Consider the following 20,416-nt stretch of genomic DNA (forward strand, 5'->3'; position numbering starts at 1 on the left):
GCAGATGATGTAAGTTAGTGCTTCAAAGTCCCTGTGATAAGGTTAGCGATAAACTGAAGTCCAAACTGAACAGAACTACACTCTCTTCTACCATTGTCTTAAATATATTTAATGGTCTCGTTGCAAAAGCTAAATTGTCGCAAGGGAACTTTTATTTATTTATTTTATTTAACCCGGGTAGCAAAGATTATAGCAAACACCACTGAAACGGAATTGGTGCTCGCTAGCTTTGCAAATTCAGCTATTGTTGGAAGCCAGCCAATATGAAACAAACTATTACAATTACAAAAGGTTGCAGCATATTTTGTGTAAATGGTGAACTCATACAGCTGTCAACTCTTGTCATTTTAATCCGTTTCACATATGCTTGCTACCTTTTAGATCGAAGCCCAAATAGAATGATAAAAGATAAGATGATAGAAGCCCATCTCCTACTGTAAATAACTTACACAGTGTGTGTGTGTGTAGCCAGCCAGCCAGCCAGCCAGGTAGAAAAATGGCAGAAAAATAAAAGACGGACATCAGAGTATTTTTCAGTACACCAAAACGCAAAGTAAGAACCCTAGTAGCCTAATATCTCAAAGACTAGTTGATAAAATGTTCATAAGAAAGAAATGAAATTCTAATGGAAATGTTTCACAATGATGTCATTGGGCAGAGCAGGCAACAGATGGCACACAGACAGCAGAGTTGGGGACAGATATGCAGGGACAGACTGGCAGAGACAGGGAGTCTCAGGTAAGTTTGTTGAGTCTTTGTTTGGCAACATTATGAAAGGTTCTCAATTTTTTTGACTTGTAAAATAGGAACATAATTGGAAAATGCCATGGACACCCCCACTCTCAACTTAAACTGGTGACTGAACTAAGATTTGTTAAAGGCAATGGTATTGCTGTTGTGATTAGTTGTGTAGCTTTGGGTACCGGTAGTTAGGAGTACGGCAAACACCTTATTTCTTTGGTTCCTCAATATACATTTACCATATTACAATGTAGGCTATGTGTTACAGCACTACTTTTGGTGTCCCCCTCAGGAATTGCTCTTGAGAAAATTTCATGTAATTGTCCCCTGCAAAGTTGATATCAGATTTTCGCCCCTGGACAAGACCAATTAGGTATTGCTCTCCATGTGATGTGATTTGAGTGAAGCCAAATCCAAACTGCCTTCCATTGATACCATTCAGCTCGCTCAGCTAGCTCAACATTGGCTATTATTGTATACTTTTTTTTATCTAGGGAGGCCATACAGACGACAATGATGTCATACTATTTTCGATCAGACAACATTAGTTGTTAGATGGCATACACATACAGAGACAGAGGGGCGCTGTTTCGCTCGCTCGGGTGCTTTCTCCGGTGTGATAGAACGATAAATAATTGTGTTTTTTTCTTTACATTTTTGGGGGAAGCCTGGCTTCCCTTGGCATCCATGAATACATCCCACTGATATTGTCACTACATAAAGCACATTTGAAGCACAGTCAGGCATTGGCCTTTCTGTTTTGTCCACATATTCTCACGAACCATTGGCAGGCATCACTCTATGGGGGACTACATAGTACAAATTATACTAGATTCAGTAGCGGCATCAGGTCAATGCCCACAGTTGGGACTCTTATTTTGAAAGGAAGTTGATGTGGACTTTCGCGCTGACTGTACGTAACTCGGACTCGCGTGGCGCATTAGATATTCTGCTATTTGTAGATGTATACCTAGCTAGCTAGTTATTGACAGAGAAGAGCACACGTTCGGGGTTTGTTCCATAGCTCGTAGTGTATTATAGCATGTGGACACTGAACCCTTTAGAATCCGGAGGTAACTTTTGTTTTGCCCAGCTCTAGTTAGCTACAGTAACGTTAGCTATCTTAGCCATAGCGGATGACCAACCCACCAGCTAACAACATTAGCTAGCTAGATTTGACAGCTCGTTCTAGATGTTAGCTAGCTATGTTTCTCAGTGTATTTTGGAGTATCAGAATACGCGCTTAGAAGATGAGAATCAAACATGTTACAGTAACTATTAAAAATTGTTTGGATAGCTAGCCATCTAATTAGCTAGCTAGTATTATTCCCATGACACAATTCACTAGCAAGCTAACGTGCACTGTTGCAGTTCGTAATATTCTAACACATAACATATGATGATTAAGCCCTTAATCATCTTCCAGTTGTTTTGAATAAGAACATTACTTTTGTCATTATTCCATCTCATGACATATCCTGTCCCAGGTGTCACCCACTACCTCCTGCCAGGTAAGGAGTATGTGGTGGGGCGTAAGAACTGTGAGGTCATCCTGCCCAATGACCAGTCCATCAGCCGTGCTCATGCTCACCTCACTGCTACAGATCAGGTGAGAGAGAGGGAGGCAGGGATATTCTTTCTTAGTAATAACTGTATTTTTACTCACACACACAAACCCTACACACCCGCTTAACCAGAGTACTACCCTACAACTCCTAAATACTTCACTGAAAAATATATAGTCTGAATGTGAGCAGGCCTACATTCTGTCCCAAGTCCATCAAATGCTGTCATTTCTCCATTGCAGTAGAAGGTGCTCTTGCATTGTTCACCATCCTTACTAGCCAGCAATCTTGTCTTGTAGACAGAGCTGGGTTTTTTGCCTAATGTTGTGCATGTGTTACATAAGGAGACACTTGTTTTTAGGGATATCAAAATCCACGTCTTGTTTGGTTAAGAGAGTTTTTCATAAAGTAGATGTAACCAACAGACTGTTGTTGTGTGCCAGGCCCTGACCCTGAAGGACAGTTCTAAGTATGGCACGTTTGTTAACGAGGAGCGTCTGTCAGGAGACACCCCTCGCAGCCTGACGGCAGGGGACAGAGTGACATTTGGAGTCTTTCACAGCAAATTCAGGTGTGCACCCACATTTACGCAATGATAAGAATTTTGATGGAAACAAATTAGAAATCTATATTTTGAAATGTCTCTCTCTGTCTCCAGTGTGCAACAGGTAACTGTGGTGGTGTGCTCGTCCTGTGTTGATAATGAAGGGAAGGTCTCTCTGTCTCAGACCCTGCAGCTTCTGGGTGGCCGGCTGACCAACACCTGGACACAGGACTGCACTCACCTGGTCATGCCCACTGTTAAAGTCACCATCAAGGTCAGCACATGACCACAAAGTGTGTGTGTGTGTGTGTGTGTGTGTGTGTGTGTGTGTGTGTGTGTGTTCATCTGTACATACAGAATGTACTCTCTCCCCATGCAGACTATCTGTGCGTTGCTGTGCTGTCGGCCCATAGTCAAGCAGGAGTTTTTCACTGAGCTCACCAAAGCCCTGCAACAGAAACAACCACCTCCAAAAGCTGAGAGGTACTAAGAGACACCACACACAAGGCTGCTGCTCACCTCCACAAACCACACAATAATAGCTGCCACTTCATCCAGGCCTCATTTTATATACCTACAGTGCATTTCCACATTTTGTTATGTTACAGCCTTATTCTAAAATGTATGAAATTGTTTTTTTTTAATTGCCCAAATCTCTCACTATCCCTTCAACGTTAAGGACTGTTTGTGGGTGTTAATAGTTTCTTCCCAGAGATAGATGAGCCCAGTCTGAATAAGGATGAGGTGGACCTGACAGAGAGGCCAGAACGTAAAGAACTTTTCACTGGCAAGACCTTCCTCTTCCTCAATGCCAAACAGGTACTGGCCTGCCTCTCGCTCACACTGCAAACAGGTACTGGCCTGCCTCTCTCGCTCACACTGCAAACAAATCAACATTTCAAAGTCCATGCGCTGAATACAACATGTGTAGACCTTACCGTGAAATGCTTACTTACAAGCCCTTAACCAACAATTCAGTTCAAGAAATAGAGTTAAGAAAATATTTACTCAATAAACTAATGTGAGAGAAAAAGTTTTGAAAAAAAAAAAAATAACAGAAGAAAATTACATAACAATAACGAGGTGCCGAATCAATGTGCGGGGGTACAGATTAGTCGAAGTAATTTGTAAAGTGACTATGCATAGATAATAAACAGCGAGTTGCAGCAGTGTAAAAACAAAGGGGTGGGGGTCAATGTAAATAGTCTGGGTGGCCATTTGATGAATTGTTCAGCCGTCTTATTGCTTGGGGGTAGAAGCGGTTAAAGAGCCTTTTGGTCCTAGACTTGGTGCTCCGGTACCGCATGCTGTGCGGTAGCAGAGAGTGTTGTTGCCTGCATAGCAGATGTGTTGTTGCCTACCCTTACAACCTGGGGGCGGCCTGTCAGGAAGTCCAGGATCCGGTTGCAGAGGTGTTTAGTCCCAGGGTCCTTAGCTTAGTGATGAGCTTTGTGGGCACTATGGTGTTGAACGTGACTACAGCTCCAATGAACAGCATTCTCACATAGGTGTTCCTTTTGTCCAAGTTGGAAAGGGCAGTGTGGAGGGCGATTGAGATTGCGTCGTCTGTGGATCTATTATGGTGAAATGCGAATTGGAGTGGGTCTAGGGTTTCCGGCATGATGGTGTTGATGTGAGCCATGACCAGCCTTTCAAAGCACTTCATGGCTACCAACGTGCTACGGGGCGGTAATCATTTAGACAGGTTACCTTCGCTTTCTTGGGCACAGGGACTATGGTGTTCTGCTTGAAACATGTAGGTATTACAGACTCCTTCAGTGAGAGGTTGAAAATGTCAGTGAAGTCACTTGCCAGTTGGTCCGCGCATGCTTTGAGTACAAGTCCTGGTAATCCGTCTGGCCCCGCGGCTTTGTGAATGTTGACCTGTTTAAAGGTCTTGCTCACATCGGCTACGGTGAGCGTGAGCACACAGTCGTCCGGAACAGCTGGTGGCCTCATGCATGCTTCAGTGTTGCTGGCCTCGAAGCGAGCATAAAAGGCATTTAGCTCGTCTGGTAGGCTCGCGTCACTTGGCAGCTCGCGGCTGGATTTCCCTTTGTAGTCCGTAATATTTTTCAAGGCCTGCCACATCCGATGAGCATCTGAGCCGGTGTAGTAGACTTCAATCTTAGTCCTGTAGTTACCCTTTGCCTGTTTGATGGTTTGTCTGAGGGCATAGCGGGATTTCTTATTAGTGTCCCACTCCTCGAAAGTGGCAGCTCTAGCCTTTAGCTCGGTGCGGATGTTGCCTGTAATCCATGGCTTCTGGTTGGGAAATGTACGTACGGTCACTGTGGGGACGATGGCGTCAATGTACTTATTGATGAAGCCGATGACTGAGGTGGTATACTCTTCAATGCCATTGAATGAATCCCGGAACATATTCCAGTCAGTGCTTGTAAAACAGTCCTGTAACGTAGCATCCGCGTCATCTGACCACTTCCGTATTGAGTGAGTCACTGGTACTTCTTGCTTTAGTTTTTGCTTGTAAGCAGGAATCAGGAGGATAGAATTATGGTTAGATTTGCCAAATGGAGGGCGAGGGAGAGCTTTGTATGCGTCTCTGTGTGTGGAGTAAAGATGGTAGAGTTTTTTTCCCCCCCCCCCTGGTTGCACATGTGACATGCTGGTAGAAATTAGGTAAAACGGATTTAAGTTTGCCTACATTGAAGTCCCCGGCCACTAGGAGCACCGCTTCTGAAGGAGCATGTTCTTGTTTGCTTATGGCCTTATACAGCTCGTTGAGTGCGGTCTTAGTGCCAGCATCGGTTTGGGGTGGTAAATAGACGGCTACGAATAATATAGATGAGAACTGTCTTGGTAGATAGTGTGATCTAGAGCTTATCATGAGGTATTCTACCTCAGGCGAGAAATACCTTGAGGCTTCTTTAATATTAGACATTGTGCACCAGCAGTTATTGACCAATAGACACACACCCCCGCCTCTTGTCTTACCAGACGTAGCTGCTCTGTCCTGCCGATGCACGGAGAAGTCAGCCAGCTCTATATTATCCGTGTTGTCGTTCAGCTATGTCTCGGTGAAACATAGGATATTACAGTTTTTAATGTCCCGTTGGTAGGATAATCTTAATCGTAGATTGTCCAGTTTGTTTTCCAATGATTTCACCTTGGCCAATAATATGGAGGGTAGTGGTGGTTTACCACCTCGTTAACAAATTCTTAGAAGGCACCCCGCAGCCCTCCCTTTTCCTCCGTCTTTTCTTCACGCTGATGACAGGGATTTGGGCCTTGTCTTGACAAAGCAGTATATTCTTAGCGTCAGACTCATTAAAGAAAAAATCTTCATCCAGTTTGAGGTGAGTAATCGCTGTTCTGATGTCCAGAAGCTCTTTTCGGTCATAAGAGATGGTAGCAGCAACATTATGTACAAAATTAGTTACAAACAATGCAAAGAATAAATAAAAAATAGCACAGTTGGTTAGGAGCCCGTAAAAAAACAGGTACTGGCCTGTTTTGTTTTGGCCCCAAACAAACAATGGCAGACGGAAGGGAGGGTGGTGCGGCAGGTGCTGCTTCTCCTACAGATGCTGTTATTTTATCTAAAACATCAGGTGTACGCCGACCCCAGTTAAGTAACTCGTGAAAAGATTTAAAGCGCAATTATGTGTTTTATCTCCAGTACATTGCCATGATTGTCAGTTATGTAGCTGCTCTACTGAAATCTCAGTGCGTCCTTGCTGGGATGACACAATCAATCTACTGCTTGAGAATATCAACACCAAACACATTGGTTCACCGTTCCACGGGAGTGGACAGCTCACAGCATACCATAATGTTCTGAATAATGGCCAAGTCTACCTCGCTCCCTATTCTACTGAACCGCTTAGGCGTAACAAACACAAGTCCAACATTTATCGGAAACTACTTGTTCACTACCCTCCTGCTCTTCGGGGATGTGCAACTCAATCCTGGGCCTAACATCACCGAGCCGGCAATACTCACCGGAGTGGAAAGCAGTGGATGGCCTCGTCCACTGATCGTCGCCGCTGCAGAAGTGGGTGAGTGCTATGGTCCCATGGTTTCTCTCGACTCACCCGGCTCCAAGATGGAATTTGACTCTTCAAACATATCCAAGTCGCAATATGTGATCCCTGACTCTGCTTCTGGTACGCAAGCTGTTTTAATTAGTTCCCCGCATCCAGTGCAGGCGGGAGGGATAGTTAATTGCACTACCGAACTGCCCCTAATCAAAACTAAACAAAACGGCCTAAACCCAGCCGTCAGACAACACATGAAAATGTTACTTTTTTCAATGTGTCAATCACTCTCGAGTCATCTGGGACCCACGAGCTAAGCCCAAGGGACTACTAGGGGGCACTTGAACATTCATAGTGTCATTACAAAAAGTGATCAAATTCAACATCTTTTCACAGACTCCAACCTTGACTACCTCTGCTTTTCAGAGACATGGCTCCATAAAAACTCTCCATATGCTGCTTTGATTGTGCCTGGCTACAATGTTTTCAGGAGAGACAGGATTGAAGGAAGAGGAGAGGGTCTGGTGATTTACATTAAAGAACATATCCGATGTAAACAAATTGAGTGGTCATGTGATAATAAGCTAGAATGTATTGGCCTGAATGTTACACTGTCTCCCCAAATGTCTTTTACCCTTATTGGAATGTATAGACCACCTTCCACCAAAAGTGTGTTTTTTAATCAGTTTAATAACATGCTTAGGGAATGTGATTTTGGGAAAGAGGTCATCTTAATGGGGGGATTTTAACATTAATTATGAAGACATGTCTTGTTGGAAAACCCTGAAATGGATCACTAATACCTTTGACCTTACACAGCTAGTTAACGGGCCAACCAGGGTGACTTGTTGCTCTAAAACACAGATTGATTTGGTGTTCAATAATAAACCAGAGAGGGTGACTAAATCATTCAGTATGGTTACTGGGCTATCTGATCATAATCTGACACTTACAGCCAGAAAGCTTTCTAAGAGCAGGTTTAACCCCTCTACTGTTAGGTATTCTTAGTTGTTCCGGCTTTCTAAGAGTGAATAAAATTATTTTCAAAATGCAATTAAGGGAATTAACTGGAATGCTCTCTTGTCCTATACAGATGTGGAAGCTGATAGTCAGGTTTTCTATCCACAATCCAGACTACAATAAATGGTTTCCTAATGAAAATCAAACCCAAACCTGGCCAGAAAAGCATTCTTCCTTGGCTAAATGGAGAAATCTGGAAATTGATGAAAGAACGAGATTATGCTCTAACAGCACTGAAGTCCAAATTAGAGCATGACAGATGTAGGTTTACCATGTTGAGAAATAAGGTGATGAAAGAAATCGGACAGGCCAAGGCAAACCTTTTTATTAACATAACTGGTGAAGCAAAGGGAAATTCAACATTTATCTGGGAGAATCAAAAAAAGTTAACAGGGAAAGATCATAGTAACACCGCAAAAAGACTAGAAATCATGGTGAATAACAATCTAACACAGGATGCAGTCAAAATAGCAATAGCCTTCAATTCCTACTTTATTGACTCTGTCAGGGTACTGACACAGAACCCCTCCACTGGGTTTCTTGGGCTCAGTGTTGGTGAATGACGCTCAACCTGACTTCGTCATAAGGGAGGTTTCTGAGTCAGAGGGGAACAAGGTGATTAGCTCGCTAAAGAACTCTAAAGTCAAAGATGTGTTTTGGCTGGACTCTTACCTTTCTTAACTACAAAGAGTCACTCATTGGCCCCATTACTAAGGTCACCAACACATCTATTGGTCAGGGGATGTTTCCAAGGGTATGGAAGTCGGCCATAATAACGGCCATCTTTAAATCAGGTGACCCTGCTGACATGAGTAACTACAGGCCCATTAGTATACTACCTGTGGTGTCGAAGGTTGTTGAAAAGTGTGTAGCAGAGCAACTGATTGCCCACCTCAACAACAGGCCCTTAACATTACACTCCATGCAGTTTGGCTTCAGAGCAAAACACTCCACAGAAACGGCCAACTGCTTTCTTCTGGAAAATGTGAAGTCCAAGATGGACAAAGGGGGCGTTGTTTGGGCTGTGATTCTGGACTTAAGGAAGGCTTTTGATACTGTTAACCATGAGGTTCTCATCACAAAATTGCCCAAGTTCAACTTTTCCCCCGATGCCTTGAGATGGATGAAATCATACCTTGAACTCAGTGTGGCATCATTCCAACCTCTCTTTTTAAAAAGCAGGTGAAAAAGGTAATTCAAATAACCAAATTCAACCTAGCTAATTTCCGATTTATACGAAATTGTTTGACTACAGAGGTAGCAAAACTGTACTTCAAATCTATGATACTCCCCCACTTAACATACTGCTTGACTAGTTGGGCCCAAGCTTGCTGTACAACATTAAAACCCATTCAGTCTGTCTACAAACAGGCTCTCAAAGTGCTTGATAGGAAGCCCAATAGCCATCATCACTGTTACAGCCTCAGAAAGCATGAGATCCTGAGTTAGGAAAATCTTGTGCAATACACTGACGCATGTCTTGTATTCAAGATCCTAAATGGCCTGGCTCCCCCTCCACTCAGTACTTATGTTACACAGAAAACCCAAACATATGGCAGCAGATCCACAAGGTCTGCCATGAGAGGTGACTGTATAGTTCCCTTAAGGAAAAGCACCTTTAGTCAGTCTGCTTTCTCTGTGAGGGCTTCCCATGTCTGGAATACACTGCCATCAGACACACACAACTGCACCAACTGATCACACTTTCACAAAAAACATGAAGACATGGCTAAAGGTCAATCAGATTTGTGAACATAATCCCTAGCTGTGTATTGCCGCTTTCCATATAGTCTGTTGTCTTTAGCTTGTGAGGTGTGGAAACACTGTTGCTTTTATGGATTTTGTCTTGTTGTTTTTTGTGCTATGTCTTGCTTGTCCTATGTTGCTCAGTGTGTGCTCACTGTTCAATGATTGTCTGTATTGTAATTGTTTTTAATAACCTGCCCAGGGACTGCGGTTGAAAATTAGCCGGCTGGCTAAAATCGGCACTTTTACTGAAACGTTGATTAATGTGCACTGTCCCTGTAAAAATAAAATAATCTCAAACTCAAGCCTCTCTCTCACACTTCAAACAGGTACTGGCCTGTCTCTCTCACTCCAAACAGGTACTGGCCTGCCTCTCTCACTCCAAACAGGTACTGGCCTGCCTCTCTCACTCCAAACAGGTACTGGCCTGCCTCTCTCACTCCAAACAGGTACTGGCCTGCCTCTCTTACTCCAAACAGGTACTGGCCTGTCCCTCTCTCACTCCAAACAGGTACTGGCCTGTCCCTCTCTCACTCCAAACAGGTACTGGCCTGTCCCTCTCTCACTCCAAACAGGTACTGGCCTGTCCCTCTCTCACTCCAAACAGGTACTGGCCTGTCCCTCTCTCACTCCAAACAGGTACTGGCCTGTCCCTCTCTCACTCCAAACAGGTACTGGCCTGTCCCTCTCTCACTCCAAACAGGTACTGGCCTGCCCCTCTCTCACTCCAAACAGGTACTGGCCTGCCCCTCTCTCACTCCAAACAGGTACTGGCCTGCCCCTCTCTCACTCCAAACAGGTACTGGCCTGCCCCTCTCTCACTCCAAACAGGTACTGGCCTGCCTCTCTCACACTTCAAACAGGTACTGGCCTGTCTCACTCTCTCGCGCTCTCTCTCTCACTCCAAACAGGTACTGGCCTGCCTCTCTCACGCCCGGTCTGGCCTGCCTCTCACTCCAAACAGATACTGGCCTGCCCTCTCTCACTCCAAACAGGTACTGGCCTGCCCTCTCTTACTCCAAACAGGTACTGGCCTGTCCCTCTCTCACTCCAAACAGGTACTGGCCTGTCCCTCTCTCACTCCAAACAGGTACTGGCCTGTCCCTCTCTCACTCCAAACAGGTACTGGCCTGTCCCTCTCTCACTCCAAACAGGTACTGGCCTGCCCCTCTCTCACTCCAAACAGGTACTGGCCTGCCCCTCTCTCACTCCAAACAGGTACTGGCCTGCCCCTCTCTCACTCCAAACAGGTACTGGCCTGCCCCTCTCTCACTCCAAACAGGTACTGGCCTGCCCCTCTCTCACTCCAAACAGGTACTGGCCTGCCCCTCTCTCACTCCAAACAGGTACTGGCCTGCCTCTCTCACACTTTAAACAGGTACTGGCCTGTCTCACTCTCTCACGCTCTCTCTCTCACTCCAAACAGATACTGGCCTGCCTCTCTCACTCCAAACAGGTACTGGCCTGCTTCTCTCTCTATGCATAGCCGTTATACAATCCAACGTTCGCAGCGCATCTCGCATGGCTCCCCAATGTGAGAGTCTGAATAAATCAATTAAGGGCCTCCATTAGTCTTTATGGCCTGTTTATTGTCTCCTCTTCTCATCAGCTAGGAGACCAGGTAATGATGTTAGGTGGTTGGTTATGTGTGGTCACTCAGTTATGTATTCGGGGAAAGGGTTGTTAAAATCTGTGTGTTTATTTTATCTCTCAATACAGTCTCTCTTTTTCTGTCTCGCACTCTCTCCCTTTTTCTGGCTCTTTCTGTCGCTCTATCGCTCACCCGCTCTGTCGCCCTCCCGCTCTGTCGCCCTCCCCCTCCCGTTCGGTCGCGCTCTCTCCCCTTCCCGCTCTCTCTCTCTCTCCCCTTCCCGCTCTCTCTCTCTCTCCCCTTCCCGCTCTCTCTCTCCCCTTCCCGCTCTCTCTCTCTCCCCTTCCCGCTCTCTCTCTCTCCCCTTCCCGCTCTCTCTCTCTCCCCTTCCCGCTCTCTCTCTCCCCCCTTCCCGCTCTCTCTCTCTCTCTCTCTCTCTCTCCCCATCCCTCCCGCTCTCTCGCTCCCGCTCTGTCTCTGTCTTTAGAATCCAGGTGAAAGCTATGATCCCTTATTGATGTCACCTGTTAATTCCACTTCAATCAGTGTAGATGAAGGGGAGGAGACAGGTTAAAGAAGGATTTTTAAGCCTTGATATAATTGAGACATGGATTTTGTATGTGTGCCATTGAGTGTGCTTGGGCAAGACAAAATATAAGTGCCTTTAAACGGGGTATGGTAGTCAGTGCCAGGTGCACCGGTTTGAGTGTGTCAAGAACTGCAGCGCTGCTAGGTTTTTCATGCTCTACAGTTTCCTGTGTATCAAGAATGGTCCACCACCCAAAGGAAATCTAGCCAACTTGACACAACTGTGGGAAGCATTGGAGTCAACATGGGCCAGCATCCCTGTGGAATGCTTTCGACACCTTGTAGAGACCATGCCCTGATGAATTGAGGCTGTTCTGAGGGTGAAAGGAGGTGCAACTCAATATTAGGAAGGTGTTCATAATGTTTGGTATACTTGGTGTATATTATAATAAAATAATGAAGAATAATATAAAATGGTAGTAAATAATACAAATAAATAATAGAAATAACATCAATAAAATGGTAAGTCAATAGTAGAAAAATATAATAATATTAGGGACAATAAAAGTTTAAACATGGAAAAAAAATATGGATTTTTATTTAACCTTTTATTTAACTAGGCAAGTCAGTTAAGAGCAAATTCTTATTTACAATGACGGCCAAACCCGGACGATGCTGGGACTCGCCGCCCTATGGGACTCCCAATCAGGCCGGATGTGCCTCTGGCTCGAACCAGGGACTGTAGTGATGCCTCTTGCACTGAGATGCTGTGCCTTAGAACACTGCGCCACTCAGGAGGCCAAAATGAACACGCTACTATTATTACTACTAAAATGAATGCCGCCACCACCACTATTACAGTGCCTTGCGAAAGTATTCGGCCCCCTTGAACTTTTCGACCTTTTGCCACATTTCAGGCTTCAAACATAAAGATATAAAACTGTAATTTTTTGTGAAGAATCAACAACAAGTGGGACACAATCATGAAGTGGAACGAAATTTATTGGATATTTCAAACTTTTTTTAACAAATAAAAAACTGAAAAATTGGGCGTGCAAAATTATTCAGCCCCCTTAAGTTAATACTTTGTAGCGCCACCTTTTGCTGCGATTACAGCTGTAAGTCGCTTGGGGTATGTCTCTATCAGTTTTGCACATCGAGAGACTGAACTTTTTGCCCATTCCTCCTTGCAAAACAGCTCGAGCTCAGTGAGGTTGGATGGAGAGCGTTTGTGAACAGCAGTTTTCAGTTCTTTCCACAGATTCTCGATTGGATTCAGGTCTGGACTTTGACTTGGCCATTCTAACACCTGGATATGTTTATTTGTGAACCATTCCATTGTAGATTTTGCTTTATGTTTTGGATCATTGTCTTGTTGGAAGACAAATCTCCGTCCCAGTCTCAGGTCTTTTGCAGACTCCATCAGGTTTTCTTCCAGAATGGTCCTGTATTTGGCTCCATCCATCTTCCCGTCAATTTTAACCATCTTCCCTGCCCCTGCTGAAGAAAAGCAGGCCCAAACCATGATGCTGCCACCACCATGTTTGACAGTGGGGATGTTGTGTTCAGGGTGATGAGCTGTGTTGCTTTTACGCCAAACATAACGTTTTGCATTGTTGCCAAAAAGTTCGATTTTGGTTTCATCTGACCAGAGCACCTTCTTCCACATGTTTGGTGTGTCTCCCAGGTGGCTAGTGGCAAACTTTAAACAACACTTTTTATGGATATCTTTAAGAAATGGCTTTCTTCTTGCCACTCTTCCATAAAGGCCAGATTTGTGCAGTATATGACTGATTGTTGTCCTATGGACAGAGTCTCCCACCTCAGCTGTAGATCTTTGCAGTTCATCCAGAGTGATCATGGGCCTCTTGGCTGCATCTCTGATCAGTCTTCTCCTTGTATGAGCTGAAAGTTTAGAGGGACGGCCGGGTCTTCGTAGATTTGCAGTGGTCTGATACTCCTTCCATTTCAATATTATCGCTTGCACAGTGCTCCTTGGGATGTTTAAAGCTTGGGAAATCTTTTTGTATCCAAATCCGGCTTTAAACTTCTCCACAACAGTATCTCGGACCTGCCTGGTGTGTTCCTTGTTCTTCATGATGCTCTCTGCGCTTTAAACGGACCTCTGAGACTATCACAGAGCAGGTGCATTTATACGGAGACTTGATTACACACAGGTGGATTCTATTTATCATCATTAGTCATTTAGGTCAACATTGGATCATTCAGAGATCCTCACTGAACTTCTGGAGAGAGTTTGCTGCACTGAAAGTAAAGGGGCTGAATAATTTTTTTATTTGTTAAAAAAGTTTGAAATATCCAATAAATTTCGTTCCACTTCATGATTGTGTCCCACTTGTTGTTGATTCTTCACAAAAAATTACAGTTTTATATCTTTATGTTTGAAGCCTGAAATGTGGCAAAAGGTCGAATACTTTCGCAAGGCACTGTATTAACACTAATACAACAACTATCCCTACTACTACCACCATTACCACTAGTAGCACTTTTACCTCTAATATCTCTACTACTACCACCATTACCACTAGTAGCACTTTTACCTCTAATATCTCTACTACTACCATTACCACTAGTAGCACTTCTACCTCTAATATCTCTACTACTACCATTACCACTAGTAGCACTTCTACCTCTATCTCTACTACTACCATTACCACTAGTAGCACTTCTACCTCTCTCTACTACCACCATTACCACTAGTAGAACTTCTACCTCTCTCTACTACCACCATTACCACTAGTAGCACTTCTACCTCTCTCTACTACCACCATTACCACTAGTAGCACTTCTACCTCTATCTCTACCGACTACCTACTATAACTAACTTATCACTGTCATCACCATTACATCACAACTACCATCATCATTACTACTACCACCACCACTATCCCTACCATCATTAAACTACTATCGTTACCGTCACCCCTACTACCCGTACCGCTACTATTTGGAATAATAATCACAATAATACATTTACATTTACGTCATTTAGCAGACGCTCTTATCTAGAGCGACTTACAATAATAATAATAAATCTCTCTCACTCACTTCTCTCCAGCAAAAGCGTCTGAGTTTGGCAGTGAGTTGTGGAGGTGGGAGGAGCCAGCTCTTGGAGGAGGGGTCTGTCCCTGTGTCACTCCTGGAATCACCATTGAGCTGTGTGATCGGCATGACAACGGGAAACTCCCAAGCACTACTGCCCCCCTCCACTAAGAAGTGGGCAGACTCTGTGGGGAGGATTCTACAGAGGTATAAACATTGCAGTATCATAAAGACAGAGTGCAGTTTTTTAGGTATGGAACACACTCAAAGGGAGATTATTTTTTTGGGGGGGGTTGAACTACACAAACAATTGAGACATTCCCAAAGCTTTTGAGACTTGAGGCTTTCCCTATGTCAATTCACTGTTATGGTGGTACGCTTCTTCTCTGCAGCTCTGAAATGAGACTAACTGATTGTGTCAGCACAGTCTATATTTACCATCTCTCACGCTCTCCAGGAAAGGTCTTCGATTCATCACAGAGTCTGAGATCGGATTGGCTGCCATCTATGTCAGCTGTGACAAGTACTGCAATCCCTCCAATCAGATGGCTGACTCAGGTGGGTGGGGCTCTCATACGGTGAATCATAGTCTCAGTTTATTTGGAGTTCCTGATTTTATAATGATATGGACTTATATAGTGGAGTCAACACTTGTATCGTTGTTAATGTGTTTTTCCCCTGGTCAGAATCCATGAGAATGAAACCCACCATCCCTGGCGCCACGCTATCCCAGAATGCACCAGTGGACGAGACTGTAATGCCAGCGGCGTCTCAGAACATCACAGCCTATGCTGTAAACACAGAGCCGTCACAGGGCATCAGTGGGTAAGACACACAACCTGAACTCTAAACTCACAGTTCTATTTGAGTGCATCAGGCTGATCTGTGTTGTCTTATCCCCGAGTAGGGTTGATGTGGCTGGGGTGAGCGCAGTTGGAGAGACCCCTGAGAGGAACCAGAGCCGGACCACCTCTCATATTAACCGACCCAAACCCTCAGGCCGAGAGCTGGCCGGGACCTGCACAGTGGCAGAGACTATGATGTCATCATTCAGCGCCTCAGACAGCGCTGGTGGTGGCGGCTCGGACAGAAAAAAGGGAGAGCTACAACATCCAGGTAGAATAGTTTCTAATGACTTAGGCAGAGTGGGTGGGTGTCAGTTACAGTAGGAAAGTTCTGGCGTGGGCCATATAAACTGAAAACACGGGTCTGCTAAATGACATTGTATTATCATGATATTAGGTGGAGGGAAAGGTGATGCTATCACCAGATTCCTGGCCACAGCCCCTCGGACCAACGGAGGAGTGCAGACGATGTCCCCACAGAAGCGCTCCTCCCAGAAACAACAGGTCTCGCAGAAAGGTTCCCCCCAGAAACAGTCTGCCCTCACTAATTTCTTCCAGCCTGTCGGCAAGAAAAGGCAAGTGCAGCTCTCTGGAGATATCCATACAATACCACACAGTGGCTTATCAATCTTGAGTTAATGGTGATATTATATACAGACACCAATGTTTTCTCTCTCTCAGACCTCGGGAAGGCGAGGAGTCCCCTACTGTCCCATCAGAGGCCAAGCTATCCAGGAGGGAAGAAGACAAGGAGAAGACGAAGAGGACAGTACCACAGCACTCAGAGACCTCCAACCCCCCACACACCCCCACAGGCAGGTCCCAGGGCCAACACAGCTCAGGTGCACATCTGTTTCCAGGTCAGACTGAGGCTCTGTCAGAGGGGTTCTCCAACCCTACCCAGCAGGGGCTCCAATCCAGGAAGAGGAAGGAGATGGAGGAGGAGACTAAAGGGGGTGGGGCTTCAGAGATAGAGATGGACGAACTGGAGTCCATCATGTCTGAGGACATGGACGAATCGGATGAGCCCATGTCAGCCAGTCAAGGCCAGCGGTTGAAGCTGACGGAACAGAGTTCAACCAATCAAGGCCAGAGGTCTCAACTGACAGACAAGAGCTCAACCAATAAACAGCTCCTAGAGACAGTGGAACTTACCTCTGCCAGTAAGAAACAGCGGGTTTATCCAGTGGAACCAATTGCAGCCAATCATAGGTCAGGCTTGGAGTCAGAAGAGCGATCGTCAGCCAGCAGACGACAGCGAGCGGAGCCTGTAGCTGAGGTCAAAGGCGAAGAGGTGTCTTTTATTGAGGTGAGAGGAGCTGTCATTGTGTGTTTGTTATCATGTGTTTCTATCAGGGCTGGGGTCAATTCCAATAGAAGCCACTTGATTCAGGAAGTGATTTTAATTTAAAATATAAAAATTGATAGCTTCTACTTCTCAGTTTCATTGAAAATATCTGCCATTTTTAAAATCACTGAATTGTAATTTCTTTACTTCCTGAATTGACTGCCTTCCCCAGCCCTGGTTTCTATGAGGTGACTATTATTATGAACTATCCTCCATCTTCTGTTTCCCCCCCCCCCCCCCCCCCACCAAGTCAAAACCAGTTAATGGTGTGACCCCTGGTCATCTGGAAGAGCCAGAGCCCGATGCCAAACCTGTCAAACAGGAAGACTCAGTAAGTCCTGTCAGTAACTGGTCTGGAGTAGGGGCCAGTGGGGAAGAGTTAGGTCTGTCAGTAGCTGGTCTGGAGTAGGGAAGAGTTAGGTCTGTCAGTAGCTGGTCTGGAGTAGGGAAGAGTTAGGTCTGTCAGTAGCTGGTCTGGAGTAGGGGCCAGTGGGGAAGAGTTAGGTCTGTCAGTAACTGGTCTGGAGTAGGGAAGAGTTAGGTCTGTCAGTAGCTGGTCTGGAGTAGGGAAGAGTTAGGTCTGTCAGTAACTGGTCTGGAGTAGGGAAGAGTTAGGTCTGTCAGTAACTGGTCTGTGTGTTGTGATGTAGGGTTTAGGGGGTGAGAATCTCCCCAGCAGACTTATAGTGGTGGAGTTCAAATCCCTCACCGTGGCAACACCGGCAAGACCTAAACCACGCCCCACGGAGACGCACGGCAATGTCAACAGGAAAGACTTTAAACGTTTCTGCAAGGTAGACCCCAGAATGCACCTCACCACAATACAGGGTCATGGGACTCTGTTAACTTAGTGTCTCTGTTTCTGTGTAGTAATGTGTGTGTGTTTCAGGTCCCAGTTCCCGGTGCCCAGGGTTTGCCCAACATCATCGGAGGGTCAGACCTGTTGGCCCACAACCGAGGCAAGAACTCTGAGCTGGAGGAGTGGCTGAGAGACGCAGCAGAGGTACACAGTCCTACTTCAGCTGCTGTTTACTACAATACTTACTGTCTGTTTAGCAACCCCTGAGACACACAAACACTCCTAGAAGAGAAGTACATGGTATTTACCATGAAATGGTAGTAACAGGGGATGGAGGGGGCTGAGGCTGGGTAGAGAGGAGATGGAGGGGGCTGAGGCTGGGTAGAGAGGAGATGGAGGGGGCTGAGGCTGGCTAGAGAGGAGATGGAGGGGGCTGAGGCTGGGTAGAGAGGAGATGGAGGGGGCTGAGGCTGGGTAGAGAGGAGATGGAGGGGGCTGAGGCTGGGTAGAGAGGAGATGGAGGGGGCTGAGGCTGGGTAGAGAGGAGATGGAGGGGGTTGAGGCTGGGTAGAGAGGAGATGGAGGGGGTTGAGGCTGGGTAGAGAGGAGATGGAGGGGGCTGAGGCTGGGTAGAGAGGAGATGGAGGGGGCTGAGGCTGGGTGGAGAGGAGATGGAGGGGGTTGAGGCTGGGTGGAGAGGAGATGGAGGGGGTTGAGGCTGGGTGGAGAGGAGATGGAGGGGGTTGAGGCTGGGTGGAGAGGAGATGGAGGGGGCTGAGGCTGGGTGGAGAGGAGATGGAGGGGGCTGAGGCTGGGTGGAGAGGAGATGGAGGGGGCTGGGTGGAGAGGAGATGGAGGGGGCTGGGTGGAGAGGAGATGGAGGTTTGTGTGTCTGAGTCAAAGCCCTGTGTCTGTGTGTTTCAGGATGAGCGTCAGAACAAGAAAGAGGAGACTTTGGGAGATGACCTTTTCAGGTACAAGGACGAGGCTTGTCAGGCTGCAAACACCAAAACAATCAACCCAAACCAATTTGGGTCACATTATTTCAGGTGGAGGGCACCACAGTCTACAGTACAATGTAAACCAAGCTGTGGCCCGGCCTATGGTTTGGAAGAGGTTTGGAGCCAGGCTGGGAATGAATGGATGAATGTGGAGTGATGTTGATTATGTTGAACCCTCCAGCCCCCAAGGTAGAAAAAGTCAGCCACTCCGTCTGCAGTCTGCAGTGGAGCAGAAGGGTTGGAGCACCCAGCTTACACAAACATCACATTCCCAGGGGGCATTGCTCTGTGTTCAAGGACGTCACTACCAGACACAAGACAACAGTGCCCTACAGGCTGACGCACACACAGCTTCCTGCACACAGGATGACTGGGACTAGAGGCTGTCTGCTAAGCTCTTCACTACTCCACACTCATTCATTCATCTATTCATTCCCTTAACCCCAATTCAGAAACACAAGACAACATTAACTGCCCAGCAACTTAGCCTTGGTTGTAGCTGTAATCCAACCAGCATGGCTGATCTCAGGTTTTGATTCCAGCTAAACTATGATTCACATTCAATAGAGAAGTATTCTCACTCAAGGAGAAATTAGCTGGTCCCCTGCATACATACAATACACATCAACACCATTTTTGTAATCGCCTGTCAAATAGTCATCTGAAAAGGACCGTTTAGACTAAGACCCACAGAACAGAGAGAAACATTCCTGATGTGAGTGGGCGGATCTTCGTTTGGGACGGTTTTGGCTTGTTGCCACTGACCAATCAGCGCCCAGTGATTCCTGCGTCACACCTGGTTGTCTGGGTTATGCTGGTGATGTATGCACACGCTAAGGCTGCTGCATTTTCCCTGGCTAAGCAGAAAAGGGTGTGCGTGCCTGCCTGGAGCGAGACTGCTGTTTGATCATTGAGTCATGATGCCCACTCAGTCATGCATGGCCAGAGGACAGTGCCGGCTACTAAGAAAACAAGCCGCGGTTTTATGTTTTTGGGTCTGGCCCGAACCCGTCTCCCAGACTTAGTTTATTGGGAGGATGTTTGGTTTGGGTTCTTCAAACACGGCCAGAGGTTTACAGCGCTGGCTTAATTTGGGCTATTTTTAATATTTGTCCAAAATGCATCCAGGATTGATCTAGCAGGAATGTTAAAAGCCTGAGTGTTTAGGTGGGATGTCTGGATGGCCCTGCCCTGATTTAACGTGTGTGTGTGTGTGTGTGTGTGTGTGTGTGTGTGTGTGTGTGTGTGTGTGTGTGTGTGTGTGTGTGTGTGTGTGTGTGTGTGTGTGTGTGTGTGTGTGTGTAGGTACAACCCCAAACCCACCAAGAAAAGATGAGAGCACCTGGCTGCAACATGTGAAGCCCTGCAGACAAATGTTCATCTTAAGACACAGGAAGGGATGTCAACACCCCAGGGAATGTTTTGCGCTTCTAGAATTCTCAGTTTGATAGAACTGCCATCTCTGCTCCACTAATAATGTTCATGAATGGATCTTGTCAATAACAAATGTTTAAACTGTTTTTGTCAGTGATGTCTAACTTTCTATGTACTGTACTCTAATTATATACCTTGATTTAGTCACTGATGGTGATCAATGTAAACAAATAAATAGGTGTTATGTTTTACG

At 45.8% G+C, this 20,416-nt stretch overlaps 1 protein-coding gene across 3 annotated transcripts; it reads left to right on the top strand.

Moving 5' to 3' along the window:
* Positions 1–1,619: 1,619 nt before the first annotated feature.
* LOC106605995 (nibrin) lies at positions 1,620–20,414 on the top strand. Of its 3 annotated transcripts, XM_014202041.3 has the most exons (17): positions 1,620–1,814; positions 2,229–2,350; positions 2,750–2,877; positions 2,965–3,124; positions 3,230–3,333; positions 3,552–3,669; positions 14,813–15,003; positions 15,254–15,354; positions 15,483–15,621; positions 15,704–15,912; positions 16,039–16,216; positions 16,323–16,950; positions 17,240–17,320; positions 17,640–17,783; positions 17,879–17,992; positions 18,713–18,762; positions 20,095–20,414. In XM_014202041.3, exons 1-17 carry the CDS (start codon positions 1,784–1,786, stop codon positions 20,123–20,125), a joined length of 2,529 nt encoding a protein of 842 aa, XP_014057516.3. In that variant the 5' UTR covers positions 1,620–1,783; the 3' UTR covers positions 20,126–20,414. The 3 variants fall into 3 exon arrangements, with proteins under 3 accessions (XP_014057516.3, XP_014057517.3, XP_014057518.3); XM_014202042.3 differs by lacking the exon at positions 17,240–17,320; XM_014202043.3 differs by lacking the exons at positions 17,240–17,320; positions 17,640–17,783.
* Positions 20,415–20,416: the final 2 nt, after the last annotated feature.

This window comes from Salmo salar, chromosome 05 (assembly GCF_965601325.2).
Source record: "Salmo salar chromosome 05, fSalSal1, whole genome shotgun sequence".
Lineage (NCBI taxonomy): Eukaryota > Metazoa > Chordata > Actinopteri > Salmoniformes > Salmonidae > Salmo > Salmo salar.